Source organism: Branchiostoma floridae, chromosome 8, assembly GCF_000003815.2.
Source record: "Branchiostoma floridae strain S238N-H82 chromosome 8, Bfl_VNyyK, whole genome shotgun sequence".
Taxonomy (NCBI): domain Eukaryota; kingdom Metazoa; phylum Chordata; class Leptocardii; order Amphioxiformes; family Branchiostomatidae; genus Branchiostoma; species Branchiostoma floridae.
This window is the reverse complement of record NC_049986.1, coordinates 9,379,317-9,394,507: the sequence shown is the minus strand read 5'-3', so window position 1 is coordinate 9,394,507 and position 15,191 is coordinate 9,379,317. Positions and strand designations below refer to the sequence as shown.

At 38.3% G+C, this 15,191-nt stretch overlaps 1 protein-coding gene across 14 annotated transcripts in view; it reads right to left on the bottom strand.

Moving 5' to 3' along the window:
• LOC118421257 (voltage-dependent P/Q-type calcium channel subunit alpha-1A-like) overlaps nucleotides 1-15,191 on the bottom strand; it is a 128,505-nt gene that overhangs the window by 16,918 nt on the left and 96,396 nt on the right. For 10 of the 14 annotated variants that reach the window (XM_035828464.1, XM_035828473.1, XM_035828474.1 and 7 more), the window contains 20 exons: nucleotides 14,933-15,093; nucleotides 14,313-14,450; nucleotides 13,595-13,799; nucleotides 13,073-13,237; nucleotides 12,454-12,564; nucleotides 11,283-11,366; nucleotides 10,639-10,650; nucleotides 8,880-8,996; nucleotides 8,091-8,156; nucleotides 7,530-7,621; nucleotides 6,662-6,812; nucleotides 6,016-6,143; nucleotides 5,384-5,480; nucleotides 4,774-4,879; nucleotides 3,941-4,045; nucleotides 2,364-2,461; nucleotides 1,696-1,731; nucleotides 791-876; nucleotides 424-478; nucleotides 68-124 (listed from right to left, as the gene is read on the bottom strand). In XM_035828464.1, the coding sequence (XP_035684357.1) occupies nucleotides 68-124; nucleotides 424-478; nucleotides 791-876; nucleotides 1,696-1,731; nucleotides 2,364-2,461; nucleotides 3,941-4,045; nucleotides 4,774-4,879; nucleotides 5,384-5,480; nucleotides 6,016-6,143; nucleotides 6,662-6,812; nucleotides 7,530-7,621; nucleotides 8,091-8,156; nucleotides 8,880-8,996; nucleotides 10,639-10,650; nucleotides 11,283-11,366; nucleotides 12,454-12,564; nucleotides 13,073-13,237; nucleotides 13,595-13,799; nucleotides 14,313-14,450; nucleotides 14,933-15,093 (2,070 nt within the window). Of the gene's footprint in view, nucleotides 1-67; nucleotides 125-423; nucleotides 479-790; nucleotides 877-1,695; nucleotides 1,732-2,363; nucleotides 2,462-3,940; nucleotides 4,046-4,773; nucleotides 4,880-5,383; nucleotides 5,481-6,015; nucleotides 6,144-6,661; nucleotides 6,813-7,529; nucleotides 7,622-8,090; nucleotides 8,157-8,879; nucleotides 8,997-9,846; nucleotides 9,850-10,638; nucleotides 10,651-11,282; nucleotides 11,367-12,453; nucleotides 12,565-13,072; nucleotides 13,238-13,594; nucleotides 13,800-14,312; nucleotides 14,451-14,932; nucleotides 15,094-15,191 lie in introns of all 14 variants that reach the window. The other 4 variants (XM_035828463.1, XM_035828462.1, XM_035828469.1 and 1 more) reach the window with 4 other exon arrangements.

Sequence of the window (15,191 nt, the reverse complement as noted above, 5' to 3'; positions counted from 1 at the left end):
GCAAATGAGGCTTAGACACACATGCACACAGAGAGCACACATGTAAAGCTGAGAAGACAGTTGGTACCTGTGAGTGGTTTGGATTGTTGGAGCTACTAGCAGTAGCTGTTGGATGTGGATTGCCCTGAGAAAAGTGCCAACAACATACAGACATATATAGATATAGGAAAATTGCAGCATCAGTTTAGCCCACAGTAAGAAAAGAAGGACACCTAGCAATTATCTGTGGAACTGTTGTGAGTGATAACATACAGAGCGAGTCCACCAAAGACATAGTAGTGATTCACACCACATTCAGACTATACTAGAGTCGTAGAACATGACTGAAGATTTTTCAGATTTATTTAAAAAGGAATGTGTATGCTTTGTTGCTCTTTCATATGTCATATACATTAAGTGGATGTGAAGAAACGTGATACTTACATCTCTATCTGGCACATTTAAGTTTGCGTTTCCAAAAAGTTTAGGCTGTTGGGCACTGTGGAAAAAGGTCAACACAATGAAATTTTCCCACTGTACAGAGACATTCTCGCCACAACAGGGACTCTAACAGGAAGTTACAAATGTAGGTCAAAGGTCCCAGAAAGGTTACCAAATGTAAAGGTCATCTAGTTTCCTGTCCTCAATTTCCTGTAATACGCATGTTACCATATGGGAGCCAGTGCTACATATGGGATATGTTAAACTTCTTTTGCCCAAAATATCATTTAAACGAAGTACATTAAACTCCCCCTTGCTCCTTCACCCCATAACCAATTATGAAAAAAAATTGTTTATGATAGAAACCTACCCTGGTAGAGCAGGACCCGCATTTTCTGCCCTTACATCCTCTTTGGAGGGAGTAAAGGTGTTGATCATTCTCTGGAAAAATGAGCTCTGAAAACAAAACAAGAAATAGAAATGACTCCTCTTCCCTGAGACATTTTGAATGTGGAAGATATTAAATCAAACTCGACATGAAAATTAAGGTGGCTCAGAATGTTTTGAAATTCACAGCGTGAAAATGTTAGAGTAGTCTTGACGGTATTGTATTAGACATGCAACATGCTGTAAACAATGTTAGAGATGAGAGAGGTCCTTGGTAGAAGTTCCTGGGGAGTAGCGTTTAGCGTCCTGAAAGTTAGAGGAGCGTTCTATGAAGGATTGCAATGAATTGTTAGTACATGTTAGAGAGTAGAAAGGCACAGATATAAGAAGGAAAGCAAAAGCAAGCTAAGACTATACAAGAAATGTGTCTGGGGTTGCTTTGGATTTCCTTCCATCTGTTAGAGTAGAGGCACAAGTGAAGACAGCTGTTAGCAAAACCCCATTACTTCTGTGAAATAATAGGCATTTTTTTTGGTCCATCTGTATTGTGAGTTTTCACACTCTTTTCTACATGCTTGTCACAACTGGGAGGTCACTGACAGGAAGTTAGTTCAAAGGTCTTAGAAACGTCCCAAATCGATTAGCACGGTTATATCATTCCCTGTGCTCAATTTTCTGCAATACGCATACACAGAATCAGCTTGAAATTCACGATAATGAATTAAACAAGAAATTTGCCAAAAAAAACCTTCAAGAAGGGATATCGATAATGTATGAGATCTTTAATTTCTTGTTCAGGAGAGAAACAGGCACAACCCTAAAAAAGTAGTGGTTTAGAAGGACAGACACACAGAGAAACAGAATACACCCGTTAGTAATATCCTCCACCTGTTGTCGTAGTACCTTCCTTCCATCGCCTCTTGTCTGGAATGAAACAAAAAAATGTCCAGGTACATCATACATAATGTAAATGTCACAAGATCATTTCTTTTGCACACCCCAAGTCACCCCTGATTACACTACATGTACTGTACTTCTAATTGCCGATTGGCTGCGACGGGTCACATGACTATGCTCAACACCAACCAGTGTGATTTCAGAACCACATTCACTTGGCTGTCACTGATTAGCTGTAGAAGCATCACATGACTTTGTTCAAACTGAATGGCTTTCAACGGGTCGCATGATATATCCTCAACTCCAATCATTGAGAAGTGATTTCACAACCACATTCTCCCAACTCATCACTGATTGGCTGTTGATGGGTCACATGGCTATCCTAGTAATTTTTTTTTTATTAGATAGACAGTGCACCTTTCAAAATGAACTTACTAAATACATTTAATGGATCTAGCTTTTTGAAATTCTGTATTCTACAAGCTGAAAAATGTTCAACTTGCAATACAGTCACCAACTTGATGAGTAGGGTCATATTAAGTTGACAACAATGTCAGAACAGCAATGGCAGCAAACTATTTGAGAATGATTTTAACAGCCATAACTGTGACACTTAAAATGATATCTACATGCAGAGTGAATTACTTTAAGTTCCCCACCTGTTCTTTGAGTTTCTTTGCCTTCCACTGTTTAAAGTAGTCATGTAGTAGCAGAGCTCCGTAGATTTTACCCACAGTCAGGCGGTCTTTCCGCAGCTCTGCAAGAAGATGATTATCAAATATATTTCATGACGACTCAAAAACATTATCTATCAAATGATAATTGCTGATGAATGTTTTTCATATCTCTCCCCAAAATGGCCATGATATAATTCTAATGAACATTTGCACCTATGACACTGATGTACACAAAAACTATGCATAATTTGGGTGTATTCTGCATGGTGACCTAAGTTTCATTTAAGTTAGTCCAAAAGTTACTTTTTTACAGGGCTCCATTGCAATACTTAGATTTTACATGATATATTGTTATTATATTGATGCTGAATCTTAAAGGCAAATTGTAACCGAAAGAGGCCACGCATGCCCAAAATTATGGAAAAATCATTTAGCACAGGGTACCTGCAAAAAAAGGAGTAAAAACAGAACACACTTTTTGTGCAAAAATGCAGACAAAAGATGAAATTTTGCAACACTGTGCCATTTTACAAATGAGTGAATTTTCATGCAGGGAAATGTGTACAGATCAAAGAAAACAAATTTGCACCACAACACGTGTATATACATGTACGTGCATTAAAACTCTCAGCAAACAAATTCTAAGTAAAGTTAACAATTTTGTGCTTTGAATATTAACTGCTTTGAACATTAACTGGGAAAACTGTGACATGCTGAATAAGCATCAAGTAAAGGAAAAAGACCAGGGGATGACAATGTGTTGCTTCATCAAAACAAACTTCTCACAAAGTAAACTTTCCCAAAACTATAAGGCACACCAGTCAGTTTCATGATACAAAAGTATGAGTGCATTATCAATAAAAGCTTGACATATTGCTGAAAGTTGAAAAACAAATCAATGCTTCAACTACACAAATATGATAAAAGGCATTCAATGCAAACAAGAACTTAATGAAAATTGGAACTATGACAGAACTTCCAAAGGTAAAATTGACATTTTGTGCATGAAAACTTTCATGTAAATTTAAAGGTCTTGTGAATAATAACCCTTGACTATTACAAAAGTAGCTTATGTTTTTGTTGGATATCATAACTTCAAAAATTTATTCATGTACATGTATCTATGCCATTTTTTAGTATGTCAGTACGTGTGGGCGAAACAAGGACAAATTCAGTCGTGCCCCCCCCCCCTTCCCTCTAGCAGATTTCTGTGGTACTATGACAGGTTTTCTGGTTTTGATACACATGTATCTAAAATTGAGTACAAATGTCATGCTATGATCATGAGCTTTCAGTTGCACATAGCAATTGAGCTTGATTTATGTGTGGGCTGCCTATAAGATTGTTGGTATTGCAGACTGAGGCTTTTTTCTTGGATACTTTTTTCGTGAATCTTTCCTGCCTGGTCTTGGAGTAGAGATGAGGCAACAGAGCTGGAGAGTTGAAGCCACCAAAGGGGAACACGAAACACCTGTTAGTAACCTCCACCTTACCCGTGACATTTAACGACCATGACAGAAATGTGTTATGTTCGTCGATTGTACTGGTTTGCTCTGTACCTTCGTCAGGTGGCATGAGCATGTCGATGGTTTTCCTGGGCACTTGTGGCCAGGTGTTGATTAAGGCGTCTCTCAGCTCTCGATCTGCCTTGTTCTGTAGCTCAGCTGTAAGGAGACAAGTTTGAAGTCAAGTTAAGAACTACAGTCCTCATATAACAGGAGTTTCTTGAGCACCTGACACACATTCGGGACCCTCCCATGACTTTGCTCCAGTCCTATCACCATGCAACCAAGGCCACGTTGGGTTGAGAGTTCACCGGAATCCATCCTATTCTAGTTCCAGTTTGCCCTTCCGATTACATCCAAGTGGAGTATGGCTTTTCCAACTTTGATTTTTCAAAATCAATAGTCAGCAGGCACAGACAGCATTTAAAGAAAGATTTAGTAGGCTATGTTGCTGACCAACTCCCAACAACATATGACCTTACTCAAGATTACATTACTTTGTAACTCTCGACTATGGTCTGGAGAAGGTTACGAGGCCATGGTGGGCTACGGGTGACAGAGGCTTCAAGAGTTTATACAAAAAGGTAGTAGATTTGTGTCTTTTGTGATGTAGAGTATAGCTTTTGCTAGCATCCAATGTTTCTACATTTGGCTGAAGTCTTGCAACTGTGTTCTTAAATCAGACAAATATCCTTGCTTGTTTGAATTTCATAGATAGGAGATTGTTTACAGCAAAAAAATAAAGACTTGACTGATAACCGTTAGAAACAAAGAACTATCATACCAACTTTTAAATCAGAAAAATATCCACGTGGCATAGAAACTTGATAAGTAATACCTTATTACATTAATAAGTGTAAAACAAAGATATAAAGGACAGCACAAACGTTTATCTATCTTGATGTTGAGAGAAGTCCGGATCAAGGCAAACAGGGTGGTGGTGAAATGGACGGTCTTGTTGTCGTCTACGGCCATGTTCATTCGGATCAACCTCTGCAAAATAAAACAAATGTAAACACTGCCTGTACTGATTAATACACAATCATTGAATTCCACCTTAGATTCTCAGCAATCATATGCAATGAACACTAATGATAGTTCAGCTTTTTCTGTGGACTAACCTATGTCCGTTGTTTTTAAAAACAGGATAGTTAGGGATATTAAGTCAATGGACAGTAGATTCAAACTGCAATGTTCTGTTTACAGTACGACAATTTAAAACCACTGTTCATTGACTTGATGTTATTTAAAAACCCTATGGGTATAGGTTAATGCCCCTGAGAAAAAGGATAACTAGACAAACATGTTGAGAATTTATTTAAAGTTTTAAAGAGTCCTTAAAATAGGAGGTCAAGGTACTAGGTATCTAGGTAAAATAAGTTACTGTAAAATTGTACCTTTTTTGGCCAAAGTTTACTATGCTTGAAAATACAACAAATGACATTCTTTGGAGTTCTCATACGAAAAGAAGATTATATAAACAAGGTGTTCCCTGACCTTATAGGCCACTCTAGCAGGACACTTCCTTCCGAAGCCCAGTGGTGGATTGAGCTGCTTCAGCAGGTCAAACATATCAGTGTATGATATCCTGCCACTGGAAACACAAACACGCACAGTGTTTAACACAATGTACATGTACTAGCCTGAGGCAGATCAATAAGCTTCCAGACTAACATAGAAATATGGTGCACAACTCAAATGTCAATGATTTGAATTTTGGTATCCATTTATACAAGGATTTGTACTTCATTACTTTGTCATGAGCTGTACAACTTATGTCTGGATGTGGCTGCTAGCTTACTGAGCCCCTAAGTGTTTGGATTAAACACCTCAGATTAGGACTGAGTACTGAATATTATTCTGACACTTGAGAATCAATTTTGAATGAAAGAAAAAATCTAAACTAAATACAAAGATAAAATGTTTTAATACAATGTCATGTAGTTGTTCCAAAGGTAAGTAAAAAAGGTGTCATTCAATTATTTTTCTGATTCTGTAGTGAAGTCTTCTGAATATGTCAATAATAAAGATGAAAAATATAAAAATAGAATGAAAGGAAATGAGAAATTTCAAGAATTAAAAACAAAACAGAAAGCTTGAGGAGGGGAGGGAATGGGAAGAAAGCTCACGTTGCTCCTGGGTCAAAGTCAGCCCAGACTCGGATGTACTCTTCCAAGTGGTGGGGGCCTAGGATGGACGTGTCCCGTGTCAAGTAGTCAAAGTTGTCCATGATGACAGCAACAAACAGATTCAACATCTGCAAAATGGTGGAAAAAACAACCCTTTGATGTCAAGATCTCCGCACAGCTTTGGACAGTGATTTTTTTCCAATACAAGGAATTCATGTCAAAAAATAACACTCATAATATTGGGAAACTAAAATAGAATAATGGACAATAAGTAAGTGTATTGCCTGAAAAAAAAAGGGGTTATAAGATTGGTCTTCAGCCATGTATGGAAGAAGAAAAGGTAGTGCTTGGCACTTCCTGACTCTGTCCATGGTTCTGAAAAAAAGACTGCTTTGAACTTGTGTTAACTATCTGTTGGATTACCTATTTGGAAAAAAAAACAGACTTCATACTTTTTACCTATACCAGTATACTGAATAACCAGTCACAAGATACTGTAAAAAAACATCAAGCTACATTGTACCCACATTTCAGGTATCATACCGATCCATACATAACTTCTTGAGTTTTGCTGTTTTCAAACAAACACAGAAACAGCACTGATTACAGAACCTTCAGGGCAAAGATAATTATTGGCAACTCTTACCAAGAAGGAGCAGAGGAAGATGAAGGATGTGAAGTAGAAGTAGGCGAATGTGCTGCCACAGTTGGGGCCGGGGTCCTCGCTCTGTGCATCACACTCTGCTCCTGGTAAACAGGACAGCATGATCTCCTGCCATGCCTCTCCTGTCGCACACCTGCGGGAGGGGGGTACCGCTCCAGTTATCCCAAACATGCAAACTAGGTTTTTGTGTCAATTTCTTGCTATCTCCATAGTTTTGGGTGTGTCTGTGTACATGTGTCTGTCTGTGAGTCCGGATTTTTGTAGTGAGCAATAATTCAAGAACCTCTGGATGGATTACGATATTTGGTTTGTGGGTGGGTTGGAAAACAAAAGTCAATTTTGCTCCCCCTGGTATGTTTTTACATGTATTCTTGAAGCCTTTTCTAGCTCAGGCTCATGTTCAATAATATCCAAGGTTGTCTTCAGTACTTTATGGATACAACACTGAGGCATCCTTATCCCTAAGAGCTTAGCCAATGCTATGTCCTGTCGAACGCAGTCCAGAAAATTCTAGACTGGCCCATCCCATTTCGAGCCACCTTTCTGTTACATCTGACCTAACTTCCCGATAGTGCCCCCAACATGCCTGGAATTCAAATACAATGTATTGCAGAAATCTAGACACAATCAAACAAACCTACTTAATGCAATATCTATCCTTTTTCATGGTGGCCATAAGGAAGATATACATGTACATGTATGTCACTGTACTACATTATCATAAAGTCCTATACAATGCCCGATAGATTATCCATCTGTGCGTGGCTGTGTTGTATACATCTACAATTAATGAAACTGGTAAATCACTTAATGATAGACATCTATAGTATGTATAGCAAGTGTTTCCTACCTGAATAGAACCATGAGCCCTTGTATGAAGGTTCTGAAGTTGTTATGCCTGTGGATCTCAGTTTCATCATCTAGAGCTATGTTACCAAAAACCTGTTTGTACATGAAGGAAAATAAAGACCATTTAGACCATGTACCATGTGGATCAAATTCCATCTAATTGTAGTAACTGTTACAGTAGCTGTAGTGGTTCAAACGAAGCAAAGAGACAGGCAACCAACCAAGTAGTAGTAGAGACATATGGTGTTATACAATTGTAGTACATGTACATGTTAATGTACATTTTTAAAGAAACTGAGTAGCCATCACATGTACCACAAGGAAGCATACTGTGTCCACTTCTTCTGGTACATATATTTGTAAATGACATGAAAGAGCTAATCTGTTCCTCCAACGACAACTGTTTTGCAACAACTGTTAACTAATTACTGTACCCAAGTAATTCCAAGTCATGAGTTTTTATACAAAATCATAAAGTGATAGATTATCATGTCAATAGCAACATATTATGGTCCCAATGGAATAAAATTAGCCATCAAGTTAACCAACCCTTCAGTCTTACCTGCATTCCCACAATGGCATATATGAATAACAGCATGGCGATGAGCAGGACAACATAGGGTAAGGCCTGGATAGTGGGGGAAAGACAAAAAATATTATATCAGGTCACTTCTACACTTATTTAGAGCAACTGCATGATACAATTAGAGACCAATTAAGTCTTTCCTTCTGCATTTACAAGAACCAATGCTAATTATGGAAAACAAAAGAGCCATAGAAAACAGCAAGTGAACTTCAAGACAACCAATCGCAAATGGAACCTAAGCAAGGTGGCAGACATCTAATCAAGAACAAGTAACTCCTGACAACAATAATGTCGCTGCACTACGGCATGCGGCCCTTTACAAAAACTATGAACAATATTGAAATGCCGCGATCCAACAATTACAAATTTCAATCATACTATTCTAATATAATACAAAGGTGAGGAATATTCTTCATTGCCTCAAAATTCTTCTTGTGAACACTTTTTATATATGGCCTAGCTCCTTTGGTCAATATTGACCATGGTAAAATCCTAATTGATATCAGCCCTACAGCATCGGCTATGGCTAAACGGTCCTATACGAGAGTGACAGTCTCTGCCACATAGAGCAAATCTGAAAGCTGACTCAGGACTCTGTTGCAGAGTTCTTTTCACAGGATCTGATTTTTTCTGCCATGCGCATCAGTCTGGTTTCTCCTGATTTGAGCTGCCTGGACAGTGTGCATGTCCAGCTGGATCTGTCATTTGCAAGGTCCTCCCAGTGCTCTGTGGGGAAAGTTTTGAAGTACAGTTGTCTGTTTTTACCTTAAAAGACTGGATAAATGTCCAGAGCAGAGTCCGGATGGTCTCTCCCTGCCTGAGCAGTTTGATGAGTCGAGCGGCTCGGAAAAGCCTCAGGAAGCTCAGGCTGATGAAGTTGTCCTGAATTTCAGGGGAAAAAATAACAGGATATTTCAAACTGCTTTGTAGTGATAGTGTTGAGGATGTCCTATTGCACACACTCATGTGTTTTAATTCCCCTCAAATATTGTAAAAGATCAAATCATATCGCTTTGCCTTAACTTCCATCATATGAAAACAAATTTGCATGTTGTTCACCTTTATACAAATATTTACATCCCTTGCCCTGCTGACAATTTCATTGCCAATTCACCCCACCCCCCCAAAGCTGGTTAATTGATCAAAACAGTAGAACTTGACCTATTCTGTGATTTACATACCAAATCAATGCAGTTTATAGCTGTGATATGCTGCATTTAAGTAAGAAATGCCCCAGATGCATGAAGGATACTGGACCCACATACAGGCGTCATATATGTGCAACCCATATATGTATTATACATGTACGGGCTCAGCAGAACATGGGCTATATAAAGTACAACAAGTGATAACAAAATGATGCATGTACTTTGAGAGTTGCCAATATCAAAAGCAAATATAATTTATTTTTTTTTTAATTTCTCTTTCTGGTAGTACTATTAATTAACTGCAACAGCAAATGCTCTTGTCCATAAATTGTGGCTAAAACTTTCTTTTCAATTGTGAAAACGGAAAAAAGGACTCCATTTAACATTCCAGAAAATCTTAAGATCTTAAACAGTCACGTTGGAAGCATGTCAATTATAATAGCTGTGAATGATTGTGATCTATTGATATGACTTATTAGTTGATTTTGATCATGGACAATGGCAGTTGTAACATTACACATGCATGAGGCAAGCACAAACATCTCACGACTTGTTCTTACATATAAACAAAATGTAAAACTTACGCTCTGTTGGTTGGAACAGTAGGCAAAGCGAGTGCAGGAGCGGCAGAATGTGGTTCATCATGCAAAAGAAAAATGGCATGGACAAATGAAAACTGGTACATAAGTCATGCTGGCCACCCAACGTAAACTGTATAAGCCATGTGTGCATGGCATGCACGTAAACTGGCTCACAATTTTGAAGTGCGCATGTGTAGTGTGATGCACTGTGGGTAATAGGTCAAAGTTGAAGGCTCCTTCACACTTTCACATGTGCAACAGGTGAAAGGTCACCATTACAGACCTGCGCATGCGCCAATTTTGATTCAAGATGGCTTGCAAAAGTAACTGTAAGAAGCCTTTTTGTTGGTAAATGTTGGCATTTTGGCGCTGGAAATTATAGGTAGGGGTTCCGGCTATTTTGTTTTGTGAGAAAAATGGGCTTTCTGCCATGTTTGGAGTGTCATAGACAGTCTAGAGTAAGTATAGTTTGGGTGTTATCAGAAAGGTCAAAGGTCAACAGAGTTTCTTATTCTGTTTGTGGGGGCGCATTGCGCCGAATCAAATGTCATCAAAATCGCCATATGCACTCTTTAGAAGTCAAACTTGCCTGCCAATGTGAGATTTTCACCAATTAAACCTCAGGTAGGTGACTTTTGACAGCCTTTTTTTACATGTTTTGTATGCATTTTAATGCTAGGAGAATTGGAGGTCTGTGCCCAACACACTGTACATGTGCACTTGAAATGGTGAGCTAGCTTATTGGTTGGACAGCTTGGGCTGGGAGGTGGGCAGGGTTTCCTCGGAATCACCTACCGCAAAGTCTCCCTAGACAGCGTGGTCAGGACACAGGTTACAACAGGTCAGGAGTGTGTTAAACATTCATTACATACATTACATACATAATACACATGAGCAGATACTGCAAAGTTTAACACAAAACCTGAAATGGCCACGGATACATGTTACCATTAGACAAGTAGACACCTCTCCATGGTTGCTCACAATGGTAAATATTATTTCGAACTACAGAATTGATACAAATTCAAAAATTAAATTGTAGATCGTCTGAAATAATGGTGAATTTTGCTAAAGAGTAACTGTAGGTTGTAAAAAGGCATATGTTTATCACATTACACGTCAGACATAAAAGATAGTGATATCAAAGCTTTTAGAGACACAAAGAAGACATTTCTTTAACATATCACTTGAAAAGAATTATAGTTTTGCAAACATATGTTGATACATTTTCTGCCTTGAGTAGTCTGTCATAAGGATTGAAATAAGCTCATGCAATGTAACATTACAAATATGTGACCATATTATACATTTGACGAAATACAATGTAAAAATTTACAGTTTGTGTACATTAATGTAGATATTAGGAAGAAGCAATTTAATGACAACACGTCAAATTGCTGTGGAGAGAAAAAAAGACACCCTTTTGAGATTGAACTTACCCCAAAGTTGGACACCAGGATGTCCGTTACGCTACCGACAACCGTGATGAAGTCAAACACGTTCCATGCATCGCGGAAGTAATTCTATGAGCAGCAAACACAGTGTCTTATTAACGAATCATGATCAAAGAGAGGAGTATAAATAAGTTGAGGCAACTGCTGAAGACTGCTTAATATTTCTCACCAAGATACTTGAAAAATTCATTTCAAAATAGTCACTGTATCCCTTTCAGTGTTAAGATCTTGATTAAATCTTAGTTAACTTTCTGAAAAAGACTAAACTTTGACCACCAATTTTAAGTAGTCACTCTATCCGTTTCAGTGTTAGGAGGTCTTAAATTTTGATTAAGTTTTAAATCTTAGTTTCTGAAAGAAGACCTAACTATAACCAATAATTCAAATAAATGGGACAATTTAGAGTATTGGAATAGATCAAGTTTAGTCTTCTTTCCTAATGTCTTTAACAGCACAGATGCACTTTAATGCTAAGATACACCCTTGCCTGTTTTCTTGCTTAATTTAACTATTGATAACCTGAAAGATTAATTTCTCCTTTCGGAAATATGATTATGTTGCCAACGGATGGCATTTCAGTACCAGTAGGGATTGTGTAATACAATTGACATGCATTCACGTTTAAACAATGAAAAAATGATGGTATGTGAACAAAGCCTATTGGATGTTGTATATACTTAAACACCCTACTTACTAGTACAGTAGAATCCTGTTAATTGCATGAGCCATTTGTCAAAGGATTTTTGCAGCTATATGGCTTAGTCAATAAACCAAATGAGTGGCACCGGCCACAATTACAAAACTTTGGGCAATTTGATACCATTGTACTTAATCTTGTCAGCTTATATTTGCTGTTTTGGTTATTTTTATCATATGATTCCAGGTTAGTATACCATGTGCTGTTATTTCATGCAAATATCAGAATTATGCCGTAATGGCTAATGCAATTATGCCATTTTATCTATACTGGGGTGAACGGGAAATGGTTTGGGGTTTTAAATTTCTGTGCAATTTCCCGAGTTATGCAATTGGCCATAATGAAATTAGTTGTAGTCTACTGTAAATGCCATTTTTCATCTTTCAGTGTTGATATCCACTTTCCAAAATGTTTTATCAAGACAAGTTGATCATGAGACATCTATGTAGCTATACATACCCTTGGTCCAAAGCCTATCATCTTCAGGATGCACTCCAGTCCAAACAAGGAAGTGAAGGCAATGTTGAAGTAGTTAAGAATTTCGTCCCAGTCTGCAGTCTGTTTATAATGCTGTAGAATAAGATAATACATGGTTGAGACAATGGATCATTCATTCTCATATACTACAATGTAATGCAGTAGTGTGGTATCTATTCTACATTGTATAACCCTAGCTTTGGTTTGCTCCTGTAATAAACTTCTCTGTAAAATACTCTGGCTCTCGTTTTAAATGTTTAATGATCACAATTAGAAATGGGGCCCGTCAGGTAGTTTAGAGGCTTTTTTTCAAGGTGAACCCCCTTGTGTGGTCTCATGGGACAACCCTCAACTACAGGGCTATTGTTGGGCACAACCAGGCCCTAGGTTGATTTTAATTCACAGTTAAAATCAACCCTGTACCCGGGTGACACAAGTATATGCCAGGCCGAATTGCAAGGACCTTACAATAGGCGGGGCTAAGTTGTAAGGGCTCTTTGACATACAGTGCCAATACAATCTAAAAGAAGTAAGCACATTTGTGAAGTATACGTATTTTTGCACCCACAAACATTATCAAAATTCATCTAGACCAGCATACCCTGCACATCAAGGCGACGGTGTTCAGCGCGATCATGGCCATGATGAAGTACTCGAACGGTGGGGAGACCACGAACTTCCACATCTTGAACTGGAAGGACTTCTTGTTCTCGGGCATATATCTGGTCATAGGCTTGGCATTCATGGCAAAGTCTATACAATTTCTCTGAAAATAGCCAAAAGGGGAAAAATATGTTAACTGTGAGAGTACCAAAGGTACATAGATTATTATAGCTCATGTAAAGAAAAAAGTTTTAAAATCATGAATACATCAGTCAACTTGTCTCCTGAAGTTAGCAGTAGCATTAGGAAAATTAGTTTTTGTAACACAAATTCTGCTGTCCAGGACTGTAACTGGCCCCTACCCACAGATAGAGGAGGCCAGTCAGAAGGTAGGCTGCTATAAGCAAGATTTAATCAGACTGTAGGAAAATGAGCAGAAATATTTTTCACTAAGGACACTAACTTAAAGGCAAACATTGCTAACTATAGAGCACAAAATCAAATTCATAATTTCTCTTACCTCGTTTTTGTCTAGAATGCCGGATTCTAGTGCCTGCTTTTCACCTTCCTCTTGGAAGGTGATGATGATCAAGGCCACAAAAATGTTGACAAAGAAAAACGGAAACACAACGAAGTAGACCACGTAGTAGATAGCCATTTCTTTACGGTAGCCTGGAGATGGTCCGGTGTCTTCCGTGGTGGAATCCATGGACCACTGCAAGATCCTACAAGTGACAGTTATGAACAGTAAATAAGTAAGGCCTTTTGTTTCATACTTTCAACTGAAATTTGTGATTGAATCAACCGTTAGTAGAAGCCAATGCAAGACAGAACATATGGGTATGTTTGCAGCATGTGCAGACATAGAGCATTTTTTCCATAGTTCACAATCATTTTTAGCATTGCATAATGTGATTGGCAATAAGGAATCTGTTCAAGCATCTTGTCTGAATGTTTGTTGGAATGAAATATTAGATCTAATGTATTGAACTGATGAATTCACTGGTTCAATTTTAACATAAATTTCAACATGTTGAGAGTTGCAGCACCACCAGTATGTTTAAGAACCCGCCTCATTTACTTCTAATACAGACATTTGATGACAGTTGGCAAGATTGAATGGAAATTCATGGTGAGTGTTTCTGTTGTGTAATGGCACAGTCAGCCTATCATTAATAGTCCTGTTGTGTTGAGCTGTAAAGAGTCTCATAACAAGAAATGATAGTTAATCTACTCACGCTGGCCATCCTTCCCCAGTAGTGACAGTGAAGAGTGTTAGGAGGGCCCAAAACACATTGTCATAATGGAAGTCTCTTCGCTTCCACTCCCTGGGTTGCACGTTGACTTCGTCATCGTTATATTCTAAATAATAACCCCTGAAAAAAATTTTTTTACCAAATCTTAGGGGCTGTTCAAGGAGATCATTATTTACATACTTGTGACATCTTACATGTACAGGTAGCTGATACAGTTTTCTACATATTGTTAAACCCCACATATCAGAGAAATATGGCACTACATGTAATTGCCTGCCCATTTTTACCTTACATATGAGTTTTTCCTTACAAAATTATCCAGTTGAAAATACAACAATGTATAAACGTATAGGTTGTTAATCCTGGGAACAATTGATTCAAACAGATGAAAAGAAGGCAATTATAGATAGCAGACTTCACCCCTTTTCCCATACTGCTTTGGAACGCTTTCTGTTTAAAAAAAAATAAGGGTTAGGGGTAAGGGTTAGGGTGTTGGGCCGAGTTGGTCAGACTTGCGCAAAACGATTATTTTACTCCTTCTCTGGGGTGACAAAAGGAAAAACAAGGACAGAATGAAAATTATGGTAAAAGTATCCACTCACTGGCAGGATTCCTCCTTGTTCTTGGAGGCGTCGGTGCAGTAGTAGAACTTGCCCTTGTAGAGCTGCACGGCCACCACGGCAAAGATGAATTGGAACAGCATGTAAACAATCAGGATGTTGATGACGTTCTTGATGGAGTGGATTACACAGTCAAACACGGCCTGGAGAGGGACAGAAAGTCTTAAACGTCAACATTTTATACATACACACCAGAGTGAATGTGGAGCCACGGTGTCAAATAGCTAAGTGGCTAGGCAAG